Source organism: Toxorhynchites rutilus, chromosome 3, assembly GCF_029784135.1.
Source record: "Toxorhynchites rutilus septentrionalis strain SRP chromosome 3, ASM2978413v1, whole genome shotgun sequence".
Lineage (NCBI taxonomy): Eukaryota > Metazoa > Arthropoda > Insecta > Diptera > Culicidae > Toxorhynchites > Toxorhynchites rutilus.
In genome coordinates, this window is record NC_073746.1 from 190,377,755 (window position 1) to 190,399,676 (window position 21,922).

Sequence of the window (21,922 nt, forward strand, 5' to 3'; positions counted from 1 at the left end):
AGCTTTCCCAACAACATCTCAAGCCGCGATTCAAGCTGTGTAGCGTGGGCATCAAAATCGTATGCTCCAGCCTAAAGGAGTATCAACAAGTCGGTACCTACCTGAAAACCGAAGGCGTGCAGTTTTACACACACGATATGCAAGCGGCGAAACCTCTGAAGGTGGTTTTACGTGGACTACCGCCTGTCGGCCCGGAGGAAGTTAAAACTGAGCTGTCCAATCTTGGTTTGAAACCGGAGAAGGTCTTCGCGATGACTCGTCGCCCAAACAACAACACGTGGAACCAGCTGTTCCTAGTACACTTCGCCAAGGGCACCACCAACATCAGCTCGCTCAAAAACATCAGTGATTTATTCCGCGTCATTGTATCATGGGAGCTGTATCGTCCCCAGCACCGAGATGTCACACTGTGCACGAACTGCCAAAGGTTCGGACACGGTACCAAAAATTACTACATGCAGGCTCGCTGTGGTAAATGTGCTGGGAATCATTCCACGGCGTCCTGTGGTCTGGCTGATGACCAAAAGTCGAAGTGTGCTAATTGTGACGGTGAACACCAAGCATCCAACCGATCCTGCCCTAAGCGAGCTGAATTCATCACCATCCGACAAAAGGCGACAACATCCAACCAGCCTGGTAGACGCAAGCGTAACTTTCGTCCCCCACCGATTACCTCGGATGCGGAGTATCCAGCTTTCCAGGAACGCCATCAGGTCCCAAATTTACACCCGCTTCCCCTCAACAGTCAGCGTAACACCAATACATCTCCTGCTACTAATCAAATCGATGAAGCAGTCCGCAATCGTCGTTCAGCACAGCCCCGCCTCGCAGCTGCTGCCACTCAACCGAATCAAGGGCACTCCTCCACACCTCGTATGTCATACGCTGATGTGGCCGCTGGTGCAACTACGGATAGTACGCTATTCACCACACAGTAGATGCTAACTCTCGTGTCAGAAGTCATCACAATAATGCGTACCTGCAAAACTATACCTGAGCAGCTGCAAGCGGCTTATTCACTGATTAGCAAATATGTCCCGTGAAGCTGTCAGCATTGCAAATTGGAACGCTTGCTCGCTGAGAAGCAAGCATATCGAGCTACTAGATTTCCTCAATAACAAGGAGATCGATGTTGCTGTCATCACCGAGACGCACCTTAAACCGGAAATCAACATCTTTCTTCCGGAGTTTCGGCTCCTAAGACTCGACAGAACCAGTGCAGATAAAGGGGGAGTGGCCGTTGCTGTGAGACGAAACATCGACTGCCGCCTGCTGCCGAACATTCAGTTCAAAACCATCGAAGCCATCGGTATCGAGGCTCGTACATCGATTGGGCCAATCATCATCATTGCGGCATACTGTCCTAAGCAAGTCAACATCAGGGACGGTTCAGCCGCACTGCTACGGAACGACTTGGCCAAGCTTACACGGCGGCGGGCGAAATACATCATCGCAGGAGACCTGAATGCTCGGCATGCGATTTGGGGTAACCGAAGGCAAAACCGGAACGGGATCATCCTTGCGGAGGACTTGGAGAGTGGTTATTACAATATCTTGGCGCCGAACAGTCCAACAAGAATTTCCAGATCGGGAGTTCACTCTATTCTGGACATTTTCCTGACCAATATGGCCATTTCCGAGGATCCACTCGTCTTCGAGGAACTGTCATCTGACCACTTCCCGGTGGTGCTTAAGTTGGGTGCCTCTGCTGATACGGTGGCCAATCATTCCCGACGAAACTATCACCGAGCAAATTGGGGCGAGTTCCAACATGTTGTTGATAACAACATCACTCCCAATCAGCCTTTAGATTCTCCGGAGAATATTGACCTGGCGCTGGAATCCTTTCAACGAGCGATTACCACAGCTCGTGACAGGGTGGTTCCGCTTCAACAACATCAGGTGAGTACCTCTCTCCAAATAGATAGCACAACCAAACACATTATTCGTTTACGAAATATGTATCGACGTCAGTACCAGCGTACTGGCGATCGGAACAAAAAGATAACGTATACCAATCTGACTAGGGTAATCCAGGATAGGATTCGAGAGCTTCGAAATAGAGAATTTCGTGATAAACTCCGTCAAATTCCTCCTCATTCGAAACCCTTCTGGTCTTTGACTAAAGTTCTAAAAAAGAAACCAAAGCCTGTGCCTCCGCTTTTCTCATCTGGAGGTCCACATGAAGGTAACATTTTATTAACACCCATAGAAAAAACGAATGCGTTGGGGCAACAGTTTGTGTCGTCCCACAACCTCGGGCATAACATCATCAGTCCTCACGAGCATGACGTCATTGAGGGAGTCTCTGTGGTCGAACGATCAGAAAGTTTTATTCCGGAGGGTTCAGAAGTCACTGCTGATGAGCTGATTGGTCTTATCAGAGGATCAAAGAACATGAATGCCCCCGGTTTTGACAACACTTTTAACATCGAGCTCAAGCATTTGAGCCACAGCTCATTTGCTTTTGTAGCAAAAATTTTAAATAGATGCTGGGAGCTTAGCTACTTCCCTTCTGTGTGGAAGTTAGCAAAAGTCATCCCAGTCCTGAAACCGGGAAAAGATCCTTCTGTCCCCAAGAGTTACCGACCCATCAGTTTACTCTCTGCCCTCTCCAAGCTTTTCGAGAAGTGTATTCAATCCCGAATTCTTTCTTTCGCAGATGAACATGGTATCTTTTCTGAGGAACAGTTTGGGTTCCGTAAGGGAAGATCCACCATACATCAACTCACTAGAGTTGTTAACATCATTCAGCGGAACAAGTCGGTATCCAAGACGACAGCAATGGCGCTCTTGGACATTGAAAAGGCAACGTATGGCATGATGGTCTGGTGTTCAAGCTACATCAATACAATTTTCCGATGTATTTGATAAAGATAATTAAAAATTATCTCTCTGATAGATCATTCCGGGTGTCCCTGTATAATGTGTGTTCAGAGCAATTCAACATAAATGCAGGTGTGCCCCAAGGAAGTATCCTTGGGCCCATTTTATATAACATATACACTGCAGACATTCCACCGCTTCCCGGTGATGGAACACTGTCTCAATTTGCTGATGACACCGCGATTATGTTTAAGGGTCGTATAATCAGCGCTCTGACTCGCAAACTACAGTGCGATCTGGATGCTTTAACAGAATATTACACAAGTTGGAAAATTGTAATCAATGCGGGGAAGACCCAGACTATCCTTTTCCCGCATTCAAGGTCTCCTAAACTTGTTCCCACTGACAACGTGAGAATTCGGTTCGGAGACTCCCTTATTGAATGGTCCATAGAAGTAACCTATTTAGGACTCACATTAGACAGTCATCTAATTTTCAAATCTCACGTTGATAAAACCGTCAACAAATGTAACATTTTACTTCGGTTCTTGTATCCTTTAATTTGCAGGAACTCGAAACTTTGTTTAAAGAATCAGATGGCTGTCTATAAACAGATATTCTATCCTGCCATTGAATATGCGGTTCCTGTTTGGAAGGGCTGTGCCCAGACACACAGACTGAAACTCCAACGCGTTCAAAACAAGATTCTTAAAATCATACTGAATTTGTCACCCTGGACGAGAACAACGGAGGTTCATGAAAGAGCCTGTCTGGATACCCTAGAAATAAAGTTTGACAACGTCATACAAAAATTTGGAGAGAGGTGCTCCTCTTCCGTGCATGAAATTGTACGGAATTTGTATATAGTAGTTTAAGGTCTTAGGTTAAGTAGGTAGTTTTATTATAACAATTAAAAAAATACAAATGTTTATCATTAAAAAAAAAATTAGATATAGTAATTACAAACAGTACCTAGCATTCTATTATGCAAATTAAGATGAACAAAGATGTGAAGCGTTAGCTGGTCAATTAAAATGTATAGAACTTTGTATTAACCAAAAACGTATAAGAAATATAAATGAATTTATGCAAAAAAAAAATGGCTTGGCCACATTCTATCATCGGACGCCAAGCAGAAAAGACGCTATCTTGAAAGTGATTTTCAGCATAAGAGAAATCGCTGCATTTGCCGGGGATGTATGTGGTGCGATACCGCAAGAGTGAGAGGCAGGAGTTCCAATGGGATGTGGAGCAGGAGAGCCTATCGAAGTATGTTAAAAGCGGCGGAAGCGTCGCGCCGGGTGAATGAGTGGCTGATCGCGCTCGATTTGATAAAATGCTGGAGTTTTTAAACGGTTTTATTTAGCTGTGACATATTTGTATGTTTGTATGTAACATGTTTGTATATGGCGCTGCACCACATTAATTGAAATTTGACCCCTTTCCTGTTGACCGGTTGATCTGAAATTTGGAACACAACTTTATCTCTGCTGTCATTATAATACTGCGTATTTCATGATCTTGAAAATCCAAGATGGCGACCGCTACAAAATGGCGGATTACATATTTTCTCAAAGCCCCATCAATATGGGTATCAGATGAAAGGGATTGACTAGTAAAACACAATTATTTATGGAAAATGCAAATCTAAAATGGCCGCGACTACAAAATGGCGGATTACATATTTTCTCTAAACCCCATCAATATGGGTATCAAATGAAGGACTTGACTAGTAGAACACAGTTATTCATGAGGAGTGCAAAGCCCAATTATATCACGATATCAGGCGGTAAATTCCTATTACGATATGCTTGCAATCAAGTGTGTGTTGTTGCCGGCTGGACAATAACCCCTACAACATTTGTACCGCACTACATTTGCACGGCAAATTTTGATTTTTTCGTATGTGAATCTAAACGTTTGAGTGTTTGCTGTTTGCTTTGATTTTTTTTCTGTAATTTTGTGCATGAAAAGTCATTCTGGGATCTGTGCTCCATGATATTCGAAGAATGGACACCCCTTGGTGTAGTCCTACGTCTTTCCGGTTATGTTCCCGACATTACCCACCCGTCTTTTTAGCTATTTAATTTTTTATTACTCCAGTAGACTCGAAAGAGTCGAGTAGAGTCGAAAGCTATCAGCACTTCTCGTTTATTTGGTTCAACTCACATCAGACTTTCTCCTTCCCACTCAGATATCGATCACAAACTATAAACCCTTTTGCTCCTATATTCCGCTTGAGATGTGATCGAACCCAACAACATGTAACAGTAAGGTTACCCTGCTGCAATTTGAAAGCATACTTTCATGAAATATACGTTTATCTAAATAAATGCAGTGTATATCTACAGAGTTTTCCAACTTTAAATTCCGAAAGTAAATTGAAATAAAACACACTTAGAATTCGAATGAAACTTTTATTTCAAATTAAAGTTTGGTTTATGCCATTATGTGTGAAATACAACATCATTCAAATGTCCACCTAGGGCTTCCTCGCACACCTTGATCCGGAACAGGTAATTTTCGATGACTTTTCGGCACATATGGGGCGGTTCTCGGTCATAACTTCACGAATGTTGTCTTTCAAATGTTCAAGAGTTTGCGGAGAGTTGGCATAGACACGGTCTTTCGCATAACCCCACAAAAAAAAGTCTAGCGGGTTCAAATCGCATGATCTGCGAGCCAATTGGCATCACCAAAACACGAAATTATGCGTCCCTCAAATTTCGTTCGCAATATGGCCATGTTCGGTCGTGTTATGTGGCACGTGGCGCCGTCCTGCTGAAACCACATGTCATCCGTATCCATAAAGGGTCTGTCACATCAAATTGCATCACGGAAAAAAAACGCTGTAGAAATTCGCCCAGTAGACCGATCCTTTTGAAAATTTTAGACAGTAAAATAAAAACTATTAAACAACTTTTGGCATTTTCTTTTTATTCATTCTTCGAGCCCAAGCCCGTATGCTCGCACCTTCCTCTTTACCCCGTCCATAAGGTTCTGTACAACGTCAGGTTGTAGTTTTTTTCCAATCCATTTTCTCTTGAAGTCCCCCTCCGATTTGACAACTTTTGGGTTCTTCCGGAGGGCCTGCTTCATAATCGCCCAATATTTCTCTATTGGGCGAAGCTCCGGCGCGTTGGGCGGGTTCATTTACTTTGGCACGAAGGTGACCCCGTTGGCTTCGTACCACTCCAACAAGTCCATTGAATAGTGGCACGAAGCGAGATCCGGCCAGAAGATGATCGGGCCCTCGTGCTGCTTCAATAGTGGTAGTAAGCGCTTCTGTAGGCACTCCTTAAGGTAAACCTGCCCGTTTACCGTGCCGGTCATCACGAAGGGGGCGCTCCGCTTTCCGCAAGAGCAGATCGCTTGCCACACCATGTACTTTTTGGCAAACTTGGATAGTTTCTGCTTGCGAATCTCCTCCGGAACGCTGAATTTGTCCTCTGAGGAGAAGAACAACAGGCCCGGCAGCTGACGAAAGTCCGCTTTGACGTAAGTTTCGTCGTCCATTACCAGGCAATGCGGCTTCGTCAGCATTTCGGTGTACAGCTTCCGGGCTCGCGTCTTCCCCACCATGTTTTGCCTTTCGTCGCGGTTAGGAGCCTTCTGAACCTTGTATGTACGCAGGCCCTCCCGCTGCTTGGTCCGCTGGACGAAAGAACTTGACAAATTCAGCTTATTGGCGACATCCCGGACCGAACTTCTCGGATCACGTCTAAACTGCTTAACTACGCGCTTGTGATCTTTTTCACTTACGGAGCATCCATTTTTGCCGTTCTTCACCTTCCGGTCGATGGTTAGGTTCTCGAAGTATCGTTTTAGTACTCTGCTGACCGTGGATTGGACGATTCCCAGCATCTTACCGACTTCTCGATGTGACAACTCCGGATTCTCGAAATGAGTGCGCAGGATTAATTCACGACGCTCTTTTTCGTTCGACGACATTTTTCCAAATTTACGAAAAATTGACAGTGAAGCATGGCCAACGTGATCTATACACTCTTATCTGATTATAAGCGAAAGCTGAAGATATAATTCCTAAAAATTAAATTTCTACAGCGTTTTTTCCGTGATGCAATTTGATGTGACACACCCTTTATCTTCAATTTGTGGCAAAAAAGTCCGGTTAACATGATGCGAAAATTCAGCATTTTGCTGCTGTTATTCGTTCACCCCATCGACGTATGCTCGACGCATTTCATGGTCACCACGCTCTAATTTTTGTACCAGTTGGACTTTATATGGATGTAGGTGCAAGTCCAAATGCAAAATTCGCCACAATGATGTGTTTGACAAGCCCAATTGCTGAGCACGCCGTGGAATCGAAACATTCGGGTCATCCTTCACACTGGCAGCAACAGCAGCAATATTTTCGGCCGAACGCACATTACGATGATGCACAGGTTTCACAATATCCGCTACGGATCCAGTTTGTTCGAATTTACGCACTACATTAGCGATTGTGTGCTCTGTAGGCCGTCCATGACGACCAAAATCCGCCCGTAATGTTCGAAAAACATTTGCCGGTTTTTCATCATTTTTATAGTATAATTTAACAAAATTAACACGTTGTGCGATGCTAAAACGATCCATATTGTAAAATGGCAGACATTCAACTAACGATATGACGCTTTGGTTGACAGCTATGTCAAACGGTTGTCAGCGCAGGGCTGTATACTTTCGGAAGCCCGAAATGGAAAACCCTGTATATTCCAAAATGGATACTCTTCCATACCCGCACTAGCACAAAAAAACAGGAAGTGGGTTATATCTATGGTATAACCGCAAGGGTGACGTAGGACTATCGTTGATTTAGAGATCATTTGTATGAAGTTGAATCTGAATTCATTCTGAATGAATGAATATTTGGAGAACTTCGAAAACGAGAGCGTTACGTTGGAGGAACAAGGTATTATGCATCCAATATTGGATACGGAAATATCCTACTGATGGGGAAGAATAATCTTCAGAAGCTATCCTGTTGATTGCGATTGATTGAAAAATCACAAAACCTAATGTATTTGGTCACAGTGTTACATGGATAGAAAACATTAAAATAAACTCTTTCATATGAATGTAATTTTAAATTCCCAGAGGAACTGGCAGATTATTTTCAGTAACGATTAGATATTTCCACATTTTCCTCGATACTGGAAGCCCACCAGTGGTTAATGCTAACTCGATAACCATCTGTTAATAGCACTTGATTGAAACATATTTGGTCACAGTGTTACATGGATAGAAAACATTCAAATAAACTCTTTCACATGAATGTATTTTCAAATTCCTAGAGAAACTGGCAGATTATTTTCCGGATCTTTGTCGATCCAAACGGAAAGAATTCCGTGCGTGTATGTATGTGTGTGTGTAGCGGCTGCTTCGAGATCTTCCCGGGGAACCGTTTGTAGCATCACTCTCCTCCTGATGGATTCCCTTCTGGCCTAAGGTGCACAAACAGGCTCTTGGTGACACCGTTCATCCGCGCTTTTATGATAAATGAAGAGCTTCACCACAACAGCGACAACATGCTCCAATCGCTGTTCAATTAGAACTGAGTGGATTTCCGAGCGGCGCTCGCTTATATACCGATTGGTGATTTCAATAGCCTATTTTGAAAGCAAATTTAAGACTATTGAAACAAGTTTTTGGATCAGAAAGTAACAAGTATAGAACGCGTAGACATTTTATCTTTCGAATGAAGTGTTTATCATACCATTTCGTTCAGTTGTTTAGGAGCTATTAACACTCAAAATCTCGGTCTTCGGCGTAACGCTTTCGTTTTCGAAACTTTGATTTTACACCCCGGTATAGAAATGAAAGACGTAGTCGTACGTCAAAATATCGTATGCTGCTCTTCTTTGTCGTAACACACCTCGATACAGAGGGCTTCCTCTTCTTGTATTGAGATGTGTGTGTTTGTGTGTGAAATCAGCATTAGGCATGAATGATATTCGCTCGTTGTGTTATGCTAGATCACTCGCATCTGTGTTTACATTCTATTCTATTTTCGGTTTCCGCTTCTAGCCCTGAGAAGGGCTCTTGAGGAAAGAAACTCTATTCCCTACTCCTCTTTCACCCGACAAACAAAAACAATCCTCTCCCGCTCGACTTTCTGCGGTAACCATGTTTTTTCGATGACCACCAAACGAGAAGTGGTGTGGCTTCAAATCGCGGATGGCTTATCAGTTGCTCGTTATTGACAGGTCTGTTCGGGAAAGCACACAAATCGGCAGAACAAATGTATGGGAAAATGAGAATGCTTCCAGTTCTGATTAATTTGAACCGTTTAGGCATTAGTGGATTGTACTGTATAGTATATCAAACGAATCTTAGAGAATTTCCGATTCCATTGGTGTGCAAGGTATCAGAATTTGTTCGCTGTGAAAATAGTTATTAACGTTAACTTTATTTTACAAAAACGTGACCTGAAAGACGTAGTTCTACGTCAAGAGTACGTAAGAAAGAAGAAGGGGAATTATTTGCTTGAAGCGTGAAAGAGGCAGACTGATCACGAGCGACCTTGGGCACAAGCGTATTGTGTTTTGTTTACAAACAAAACACAGTAGACTTCCAAGATGGCTGAAGAGTGGTTTTAGCAAGTTGACCCACCTTAGGATATACTTCTAGGCGCCTGGTAATGACAACCAAAACAAAAACAATAAGCATTGACATTTAGTCCAGACAAAAACCCAACCAACCGTTCGTCTCCGTCAATTATTCTTTTCTACAAATCGTTTTCGTTGAACGTATGGGGACGGGTCGTTACGTTGCCGGTATATGTGAATGTTTTGATGTAGGACTACTTATTTCATTTCTATACTGGGGTGTAAGTTCAAAGTTTCGAAAATGAAAAACTTCATTCGAAAGATAAAATGTGTAAGTTGTCCGCTTGGGTGCCTAGTGGCACACACAAAACTCCCTGTATAAATTCCTCAGGGTCGGTTTACGTATGACTACGCGGTCAGGGAAACACCTAATCCGTGCAATCACGCTACCTTTTCACCCACCTCCTTAGCCTACACTCATCTTTCGTTTCCGGGAGTCTGGGCCAGGGCGGCGTGTAGACGAAGGACAGTGGCGTCTCGGGGGTACCTCTTTGACGTCGAGGAGATCTCTTTCAACCACTCGCGAACTATAGCTTCAATCACGAGCACTCGCGAAACCGTACCACCAAACTTTCTTCGAAACCGGATTCCTTTGTCTCGCGACTTTTCCCGATTCCTTTATCTTCGCGCGACACTTGGTTCAATCCAACCGTTCGGTATCAAGGTTTCTTTAGAAGTCCCCTGTTCTTAAGTTTCTGGGCATTAACCTTAGGTCCCGTGAATAACTCCTAGGCCCGTACTTAGGTACTAGGTACCCGTCGACATTCGCCCATCAAAATAGTGCCACCTAGTGGCCGGTGCCGATGTCCTCGGGTATGGGGAGTGTAGCGTCGTCTCGGTGTTGTGAGTGTGGCATGAAGCGGTGAACCATCACGCTTATCCACGCTCAGATATTTCCTATTTAATGTTTTTATATTCATTATTCGACACAAGACGCGCTAGTTTTGTGCATCTCACCCATGCACTTACACCAACAGTCTACGCGTTATATGCTTGTCAACTTTTGATCCAAAAACTTGTTTCAATAGTCTTAAAATTGCTTTCAAAACAGGCTATTGAAATCACGCCAATCGGTATATAAGCGAGTGCCGCTCGTAAATCCACTCAATTATGATTTCGCAACGATTGAGGTAGGATCGCTGGAATGAATGGATGTTTCCCTAACACAGCCATGGAGCCAGGGGAAATCGGCATTGCAAAATAAATGCAAGCAGCGGGTACTTTTCTATTCGCTTGCATTTCTGCAAATTGGAATGTTTCCCTAACACAGACTTCTAAACCATGAAGCCTGGGGAAATCGGCATTGCAAAATAAATGCAAGCAGCGGGTACTTTTATATTCTCATGCATTTCTGCCGAACGGAATGAGTTTCCCTAACACCGACTTCAAAACCACGGAGCCTGGGGAAATTGCCATTGCAAAATAGATGCAAGTAGCGGGTATTTTTTGTACTCGCTTGCATTTCTGCAAAACGGAATGTTTCTCTAACACAGACTTCATAACCATGGAGCCTGGGGAAATCGGCATTGCATAATAGATGCAAGCAGCGGGTACTTTTGTATTCTCATGCATTTCTGCCGAACGGAATGAGTTTCCCTAACATAGACTTCAAAACCACGGAGCCAGGGGAAATTGTCATTGCAAAATAGATGCAAGCTGCGGATACTTCCGTACTCGTTTGCGTTTCTGCAAATCAGAATGTTTCCCTGACACAAGTTTTAAAACCATGGAGCCAGGGGAAATCGGCTTTGCAAAATAGATGCAAGGAACGGGCACTTTTCTACCCGCATGCATTTCCGCGGACCAATATGAGTTTCCCCAACACAAATATTAAAAGCAATGATCCAGGGGAAATCGACATTGCATAATAAATGCATGGTGCGGGTACTCTTGTATTCTCATGCATTTCTGCCGAACGGAATGAGTTTTTCTAGCACAGACTTTAAAACCATGGAGTCTGGGGAAATTGGCATTGGTAATTAGATGCAAGCTGCGATCCCTAAGCCGTTCAGAAAATCGATCCGTCAAAATCGATTTTTTCTAAAGATCACTCAATCCTAGGTATAACCTTGAAACGATCGCGGCAGCGCTACGATGTTGAAACTGCAATTGCACTTCTGTGTCTCGAGCTTCCAATTTTTAGTTCACGTTCTTGCCTTGGATTTAGCCCGATTGTCCTGTTTCGAGTTTCTATGTGAATTTTCCTTAGCCTTTTCTTATACGGACTGCCTGCAGGTCCTACACTAATCTTCTGTGTCGCCGAACAACCGTTGTGTATAGCTCTATTTCCCACGCCGACACAAAGAAAATGATTAGCTACCCATGACATGGCGAACAGACGCTGTTTTGAGCCGTGCCTCCATGAAAAACAGACGTTCAGAAAGACTACACCCTCTATGGGGAGTGTTCGCGCCTGACTCGACCGCTCAGGAATAACGTCATCGGGGCACGCATGCACAGGACATTCATAACCGACAGCACCGTGCAGCAACAAGCCAAATATTGATCGCGAACGCCACCCGTTCGCATACACATATAGCGTTTTTGTTCAGTTTCAACCAAGCCCCGGGCAAGGGGATATGATCCGCGAGTCAAGATGTGCTACAAATTTAGCTGTCATTGCCAAACCTATCAAATTACTCGGCGAACTCAAGGCAAATCTATGGAACAAGGTGCGCCCATTCGCTAACTAAAAAAAGAATTGTTTTTTGAAAAAAAAATTTATGTGAAATGTAATGATCATGATGATCACAAGGGTCTGAATGATAATATAAAACGTAGAACCCTAGGTTGATCACTTGAAATGTAGTATTATAATGTAAACCAACTTAAGAAATTGAATGAATTTAAGTGAAATAAAAGGGTTTGAATGAATTCTGCATTATTTCAATAATTTCAGTTGTATTTAGCTGCTGCTCATGCTTTATTCGAAAATTTTGTGCTCAATCGTCTTAATTTACTTTTGTGTATTTTTTAAATGGCTGCAGAAAACCACTTCACGTTTTGACCCACCTGGTAGTATGTTAAGTGCCTTGTTTTACACCAGCTTGAGAGTTTGGCAGTTCTCGCGAGTGACAGTGGTCGCAAATTGCATTTGCGACCCGGACATGTTTGACGCTGTCAAATCCTATGTGCTAGTATACGGATGCCCTCAGGCTGGTTTCAACCCTAGTGCCGCACTAACTGCTGTCAAAACGTTTTTTTATTCACTCAGTTTCGCACTCAGTGTCGCATTAGTTCGCCCCGAAAGCTGTTAGTTTCGCACTGAGATGTTTCACGAGTTGGCACTCGGGTTCACCAATACAACTATACTGAACTGTCAAGTTCCGAGTATTGTTTTGGAAAATCTGAAAATAAAGACTATGAAAATGGAAAACCTGCTGCTTTTGCTTTTGTATTTTTGGAATCGTAATCCAATTCGGATTCTGATTTTGAAGAGTATATTCGAGTAGACAGCATTAAGCTACGTGTTCTTTCATTGGGAGGCGGAAATAATGATGGATATTCAGGTGGAATAAACCTGCTTTCAAAATCATGATCTAATGATGATTTTATATTATAATAGTAATTATTTGTGGAACAAACAGGAAATGCATTGACAAATGGTTAAGTGAGTGTTAGAACTACATGTGTTAGGGAATCAAACAATATGAAGTAAAAATTTTCATTCAAACTTTTATATTTTTACACTGCACTTGGTCCTTCTGATCTGATAGAGAATAATTTACCTCCCAAGCACGAATATCGTCACCAGATGTCGACACTGTACATTTGTCGTAGCAAATATAAACAAATCAAACTATATAACGCACACCAACAAACCACCGCATTCGTGAAACTGAAAACGTTTTTTTATTACAGAGTCAGTTTGGCACTGACTCAGTTTTAAAAACGAATTCGCTAATAGAAAGAGGTGGCGGTCGAACGTTTGGGTCATTCTGTTTCTACGCGTTATACAATAAACATCGTCGAATAAAACCTAAGAGTGAATTAGTAGAAAATTTTTTGACTTCCAAGTGCACTCTTGCCTTCCAGGAGAAAACCTTCGCACCATCGATATCTGGCTCGTAGACTGCTGTGGAGTACCAGGGTCTAGAAGTGGATGAACTTTCAGGCCTCATTGTAACGAAAATACTAACGTCTCGAATGAACGACCAAACACTGCAGTTTTTGGAGAGAAATAAGCAGCACGCCACATTACGAACCTGGAAGACACTGTAGTTTTTCTTCGAAGCGAATGTCGGATATTGGAAAGATTCCAAAACCGACACCAGGCTACACCGAAAGAGACACAAATCAAACCGTACGTGAGTTCTGAGCAGTCGAATCCAGAATTACACAAGCTATCTTCGGTTCAGCATTATGAGAAGGTGAAGAAGTTAAAAATCTGCTTCAACTGTCTCCGTCCAGGACATCGAGTACATAACTGCTCTTTCAAGAAGACATGCTCTCGTAGCCAGCAAAAGCACCATACTCTATTGCGCCTGGAGCCATCGTATACAGAGGACCAGATGGAAGAACAATACCATTCCCATTCGGTTATCCCGGGGGATCCCCATTAATTCCAATCAATCACCAATACCATCGTTTACTGCAGTTGTCACAGAGCTGCTAGAACAGTGATGCTCATGACGGCTATAGTACAAATCAAGGACAATCGTGGACGCACGACACTTTGCCGAGTTTTACTGGATAGTGGATCGCAAGTAAACTTCATTCACAAAGATTTTGTTGATTGTTTGTTTGTTACTCGGTGGTCTGTACGTGTGCCCATTACAGGAATTGGTGGAGCCAAAACCTACGCCAAGGAAAAAGTGATGGTGCAAATAAAATCGACACACTTTCGTCACTGATGTCGACTGTTTAGTGATTCCCGATATTGGAACAATCCCAGCAATGAAGATAAAAATTTCACCATGGCCGATTGATATCAATGTACCCCTCGCAGATCCGAATTTTTATCATCTAGGTGCCATCGATATGTTAATCGGCGCGTCACAGTTTTTGAGATTGCTGAAGAATGGTCGTCTTCAACTAGGCGATACCTTGCCCAAGTTATTGGAAACGCATCTAGGATGGGTAGTTGCCGGCGATATCGACTCTTCCAACATACAACCATGTTTAGTTGGCACCGAAGTAATATCCGCAGTACCAACGGTTCCGAAGCGCGAGAAGATTTTCCAGCCAATGAATAATGGAGAATACCCCAGGAGATATGCGGTAACCCAGTCATCGCAAGTATCGTTTCAATATGATGGAAACGATCGGAATCCGACAAAACGACCCTTCCTTCCACCGGAAAGAAGCCTGAAGAAGAAAACCGATCATTGCAAACCATCCTGTTATGCGTTAAGTCACCTTAGCATCGAATACAAATCAGAAACCACGAATGACATCCCCGATGGCGAGAAACCACAGTGCCTTTACTATCGTTCCAGGAATTAACAACAGATGCCGATATTTACAAAAAACTCAAAAACTCAGCCATTTAGTGAGAGATTCGCCGTCCTGTCGAGGTCCCGATAAATTACTAGGAGTAACAGATATCATAATTCGAGACTCAGTATACAGACGATTAATCTCGACACCATCCGTTCATCCCACTGACGATAAAATCATCAATGTGAATCAATGTAAATTCTTCCCAGCCCGGCAGGAGTATGTTCGCGCCCGATTTGACCGCTCAGGAATAACGTCATCGGTGCAAGCATTGAGTGCATGCGCGGAAAATTCATCACCAATAGCACCGTGCAGCGTCAAGTCAAATATTCATCGCTAACGCCTCTAATTCGCATACACATAGAAAGAGGTGGCGGTCGAGCGTTTGGGTCATTTTGTTTCTACGCGTTAGGGTGGGTTTAGACTAGGGATATATTCATGTGAAGAAATATTATGAGATTTATAGAAATCGCATCAACCGTTTACACTAGCGTGAACTTCTATAATGAATATATTCATATTTTCGGTGAATTTATTCACCTAAAGTAGAACTGCATCCAACTTTAGTGATTTCTCACCAGTGAGAAATTCACAAGCGTTTACATATGCTGAATTTATTCAACTTATATATACCTCGAATAAGTGTATCATATTTATTCTCACCCGTTTACACCTATTTTCACGTGAATAAATCCATCTATAGCTATAGATCTCCCTAATGTAAACCCGCCATTATACAATAAACATCGTCGAATGAAACCTAGGAGTAAATTAATAGAAAGTGTTTGACTTCCAAGTGCACCCTTGCCTTCCAGGAGAAAACCTTCGCACCATCGATATCTGGCTCGTAGACTGCTGTGAAAACCATTGCCTGCCTTTCTCAAGGCAGAAGAAGAGTAATTCCCACTCAGTTGAAAAGTCTCCGCTAATACAGTTCACTGCCTTGGTGCTGAGAAACACGCCAACAGTGAGAACTCCTCTTTCCTGCCCGCATACTTTCAAGATCCTACCCGATCTCCACTATGGTTACTCGTACCCCAGGCGACACAATGGGGAGGTTGTGATAGATGTTGATGGGAAGCTAGTCGACCGGGGATGTGGTCCATTTTATGCTTGGAGGTACACGAACTATCTTCGGGTAACGAACCACTTTTGTTATATAAGTTCAATTCAAATAAGGTGATCGACTCTAGGCCTATTTTGATGTTTGACCCAGTTCGATACGACTTCTTACATTACACATGTCTTTCAGAACGAAGGAGGCATATATGATCGAGATTTTGATGAGCTATTAGGAATTGTTTTAAGAACTTATTTCATTTAACACCAAATCCCCATGAACAATGATAATCTTCTTACATTTTCAGGCTGTTGGTTCGGATCGAAATATATCGGAGGACATTCTCGAGCATCGGGCTAACTTTCTATACACGTTGTTAAAACTATATCACAGTGACTTGAACGCAATTTACGAACAAATAAATTCAAACGATAAACAAGCCAAATACGCGGATAAAATATACACAATTCTGGAAAGCTACTTACCTTTGTTACAGTGTAACGGGAACATATTCCAGAATGTATCAAGTTTGAAAATACCAAAAGTAAGTACTGTCGATATTATTGATATTAAAAGCGTCGCCATTTGGAATCGCACCTCGCTGAGTATTTGTGTTACGTTGAAACCGTCGTTTAGAAAATTGCACTAATCTGAAATCTATTAAATAGTGCGTTCTGTTTCTGTTTCTGGTCTAACAAATAGTAGTTTTCATCTTGCTTGGATTTAGGTGAGAAGCGAGCAAAACAAATAGTGTTTTGCTCGCTTCTCAAGATTTTCGTATCCTTCAACATGTAACGCCATGCAATCGACTCGATTGATGTTATATATAAAGCAACAAGTAATCAAATTTCTTTTTTACAGAGCGCAAGCAACTTTTATTTGGAGACATCCCAAATTTTGCAGAGTTTTCAACAAGTCAAAGGAGTATTAGGAGGAACTATGTTATATCATAACAAGTAAGCAACTCATTGTATCATAAGAACAAGCGAATCGTCATATACCATTTTTCACTATTACTTTTGTTATCATTTATAGTTTTATTTCACTTAAAATATTTGAGTTTAAATTTGCGGGGGTAGCCTGTCAACGGTGTCATCAATCAGCCGATGATTCGCAGCACATGTACTACAGCGAGGCTACATATAACAGTTTTTATTACCATGCCCGAACATTTCACATTTCATGCAAAGCATGACGTTTTGGTGCTGAGGATAATATAGCTCCCATGACAGGATGATACAGAACAAATCTTGAATGTTCCTGAGTGAGCCCTTGACGAAGTGTAGGTTTGAATCAGTTAGAATCCAGAATCACTGTTCATTTGATGATAGCGGTTGTAGTGAGTATATCTGGATTAACAGGACAGACAATTGTTTGGAAACCCTGTATTTTTCGATGGTAAAAATATCACATTGATCCGTTTTGTTTTGATGAAGTTGTGCGGGTTGGAAGCCGAGAGCAGGAATTTAATTTTGAACACATATGTACATTAAAAACAGAGCGTGCTCGGATACTAAAATCGCGGGATCGCAGAGAGTGGTTGAACCGACCATGTATGATATGCTGAAACGTTTCCGTGAACGTAAACCTGTTGTTCGGAGGGATCAGAGGACGCGTCATAGTGGAACCTTCGATCTGCAGTTGAGGTTGAGAACAATTTAGGCAAACCCGGGACTCTCGGATTATGACATTGCCAAAAAAATACAAATCTAATCAAAGTACCGACCAAAGAATCCGTATGCGAGAAAGTTATCTTATTTTCCATAACTGCAAGCAGCCAAACAGGCTGCTGAAGCAAAATCTAGTGACCAAAAGTTGCACAACAAGGTTTTGACGAAGTAGAAAGTGACAAAACGAACGTAAATATGGATTATAAACAGTTCCCAGGCCTGAAATTCTATTAGGCCACTGCCAGAGAAGATATCCCAAGCAAATTTAAGTTCGCTGATAAATTTGCCAGGATGTTTTATTTCGCAAAGGATTTGCAGTCAGAAACAAAACAATGGACTCAAAAAGCTATAGGGAAGAGTGCCAGTTTTGACCAGATTTGGCAAGCTGCCACTACAGTCAATGGTACCTTGACAATGCGGTCGATTACATTGAAAAAGATCTCAATCCTCTCAATTAGCCTAAATTCGGTCTATCGGAATATATTGGGCAATTTTCAAGCAGAAATTAAACAATGGTGCCAAAGTGACTCGGGATGCTGCAGACATGAAGAGATCTTGGGATAAAATGGCCGCAGAGAGTCCAAACTTTGATGGAGGGTATCCGAAGAAAAGTATAAAAATTCATTAAAATCCTAACGGAATATTTTGTTCGCTATATTTTTTCTTAAAATAATAATAAATTATCTGATTTTTTATATAAAATATATTTTTGCACTTTTAACCAATCTCGAAATACGACAGATACAACTGGTTGTGAACTGTGATTTATTTAGAATCTGGCATCATTCTAAATAAATCAAGCTTCATTTATTTATTTATTTATTTATCACCGTCTTCGTCCTAGACGTACAGACTGAATAATGATTTAAAAACTATACAATATTCTTTATCCCAATTTTAAATGTGCTTTTGGACATATTCAGATCAAATTCGTCACTGATTTTATTAAACACACGAAGACACGAGTCGAACGGATTGTTGTAGGAATAGTTGGTCCTGTGACGGGGAAGTGCCAACAGAGACGAACTCCGGAAACGTCGAGGTGGAACATAGAACGAGATTTGTTCCAGAAGTTCAGAACAGTCAATATTGCCTCGTAGCAAGTCGAAGACGAATAAGCGCTGCATATTGACTCGCCTGCTGGATGGGATCTCCAAGTCGATCAATTGGCAACGGTCGGAATATGGAGGAAGATCGATAGGATCATTCCATGGAAGATGACGTAGTGCAAACCGTATGAACTTCCTCTGTATGTATGTAGTATGTATGGACACCAGACAGTAGCTCGTCTTCAATGGGTGTATATCGGTGAAATCGGAGGCGTGTGGTTGTGTTCACAATTCTCATTTGTGTGGAGATTTATTGATCGTGAGATCATATTGTTGGTTCTTTGGTGAGGTGGGTGTGTATGCGTGCACCGTGGTTTATCTAATTCGTGATACGGGTGACCAGAGTGTTTCGCCACAGTACTCCCCACTTAGGCTTATCAATACCTCTGGGGAATAATCACGCGGCGGCCAGATTGGGTTCGGTATGTCGGAGGTTCGGTGTTATCCGGTGTCTCCGGTTGCTTCGATGACTGTTCGTCGGCTTCCATGAAGGCCGATTTCAGTAGATATATGGAGATTGGCGATTCCTTTTCATTAATGTCTACGATGAATACTTTCTTCTTTCGGCGAAGCACTCGGAACGGTCCGTTGTATGGTGGCACCAGAGGAGGTTTCACGGCGCCAATCTTCACAAAAACGTGGCTGCAGGTGCTCAGTTCTTTTTGCAGGATTGGAGATGCTTTGGAATGGTTGCTTGTTGGAGTTGGGCGAACTTTTGCCATCTGCTTTTCTAATTCGATGACGAAATCTGGTGTTGTGTTTTTGCTGGATGTTTCAGAGAAGAATTCTCCGAGTAAACGTAAGGTTTGTCCGTATGTTGTTTCTGCTACTGATGCTTACAGGTCTTCCTTGAATGAAGTTCTCATTCCGTGGAGCACAATAGGCAACGATTCTGTCCACTTTGAATTATTGTGACACATGATCGTGGCCTTAAGTTGTCGATGACACCGTTCAATTTGCCCGTTGGCTTGGGGATGATACGGTGTTGTTTTCAGGTGGGTGATACCCAGGTTTCTGACTAGCTCATGGAACAGCTCAGACTCGAATTGTCTTCCAAGGTCAGTGGTGCCAAACCGCGCGATCCATCCGTTAATAAAACCTCGCGATACGGTGACTGCTGTCATGTTTGGAATCGGAATCACTTCAGGCCAACACGTGAACTTGTCGATCATTGTCAGACAATACGCGTTTCCGTCGGATGGTGGTAATGGTTCGATCAAATCGATGTGGATATGTGAATACCTTTCATCTGGTGTTGCGATTTGGACGATAGGCGTTTTATTGTGCCGATGAATTTTCGATTTCTGGCAAGCGACGCAGTGAGTAACAAAACTTTTGCAATCGCGCCGCACTGAGGACCAGACGTAGCGATCCGTTACGAGACGAGTGGTCGCACGAACACCAGGATGAGATGTGCTATGCAGCTTCTGGATAATCTGCTTTCGAAAATTCTTGGGCACGAACGGTCGAATAGCAGAAGTAGAAATGTAACAATACATCGGGATACATATGCGTCGAATTCGGGATCGTCTCTCTGCTGCTTTGCCATCAGTTCGACGTCGATGGGTTCGTTAATGTTAGTGATGGTTTCGATACGACTCAGCATGTCAGCGACTTTGTTTGCTTCACCGGGTATATGCCGAATGTCAGTGGTGTACTCACTGATAAAGCTGAGATACCGCTATTGTAAAGGACTGGCTCGGTCGGGGTGCCGTTGGAAAGCTGTGACAAGAGGCTTGTGATCCATGTAGATGCAGAAATCACGAGCGGTAAGAGTGTGTCTTTGAAATACTTCACCGCTCCGTACATCGCATACAGCTTCCGATCGTAGGTACTGGATTTTTGTTTGCTGTTGATCAACTTTCGAGAGAAGTACGCCAGTGGTTGATTACCTTTCAAATATTTAATTGTTTAATTGTTATCAACAGGCAGTATTTTGCCCTAATGATTTAATTGAAATTTCTAATTTGTCCAATAAAATGTTGCCGGACCATCTCGAATAATGGAAGTCGAAACCAGATGCTACTCTGTTGAACAGACGTTGAAGGCTTAACAGTGCTGAATTGTATTCATGGTTGGTACGACGGAAAGGCACTCGGAGGAATGCGTGGTCCCGTAGAGCTCGAGGTTGAATCGAAAGGCTTCGCACGTGTAGCGTGTCAAGACCCATTAGTTGGCACCGACTTTCATAACTAGGTAACTGATGTGGATTACTCCAGGGCAATCGTCTTAGAGCGAATCGAACGAATCGCTTTTGTACGGCTTCAATCCTGTTGACTCAGTTGAGATAGTGCGGATTCCAAATTATTGCGCAGTATTCCAGGCTCGAGCGAACTAAAACACTAAACATAGATCTAAGGCAGTATACATCGGTGGAATCCCTCGCGATGCGCATGATGAATCCAAGACTACGCGAAGCTTTTCCAACTACGTAGTTGACATGTATTTTGAAGTTAAGTTTGAAGTCTAAATACACTCCTAGATCCTTCACGCAGTCGAGTTTAGTTAGCGGAGCATCGTCAAGAGAATAATCCCCTGAGGTATTCCTGATGTAGCAGAGAATTCTGCGGAGAAGCACTCGCCAATTTTGACCGTGAGAGAGTGACCGATCAAGTATGATGTAAGCCAATGTAAAACATTGCCGCTGAAGCCTAGTTTGTCCAATTTGCGCACTGTATCGTGGTTTATTTTGTCGAAAGCGGCGGAAAGGTCGGTCGCGAACGATAGCAGATTCGTTGAGGTGGATCGCTTCGGCATGAATCCATGCTGATCGATAGATATATAATGCTTACAGTGAGCGAAATTCGGTTCGATGACCACAAGTTCAAATAGTTTGGAAACCGCGTTCAGAGCAGAGATTCCTCGGTAGTTGTCGATGTTTCTTCTATCGCCTTTCTTATGAACCGGAAAAATGTAAGCCTTCTTCCAAAGCAATGGGAAGATGCCCTTAGTCTAAGAAAGATTGAACAAATGGCATAGTGGAGACAATAACCCTACTGCGCATTTTTTTCACGATCGATGCTGGGACTCCATCTGGTCCGACAGAATTAGAAAATTTCAATTAGAAACCTTTCTCGGTGATTTGGTCTAAGACTGCTCCAATTGCGGTGCCAGATGCGTCGACTTCTAGTGCCAAATTGGCATCAGCAGACGGATCGACGGACGATCGCTGTTTCGTCCCACTTCAACGGACTTTGATCATTTCGG

General features: G+C 42.8%; 1 protein-coding gene across 2 annotated transcripts in view; it reads left to right on the forward strand.

Annotated features, from left to right (window-relative positions):
• Positions 1 to 21,922, forward strand: part of LOC129775062 (uncharacterized) — a 103,256-nt gene that overhangs the window by 56,769 nt on the left and 24,565 nt on the right. For both annotated transcript variants that reach the window (XM_055779267.1, XM_055779268.1), the window contains 2 exons: positions 16,244 to 16,480; positions 16,798 to 16,892. In XM_055779267.1, the coding sequence (XP_055635242.1) occupies positions 16,244 to 16,480; positions 16,798 to 16,892 (332 nt within the window). The remainder of the gene's footprint in view (positions 1 to 16,243; positions 16,481 to 16,797; positions 16,893 to 21,922) is intronic.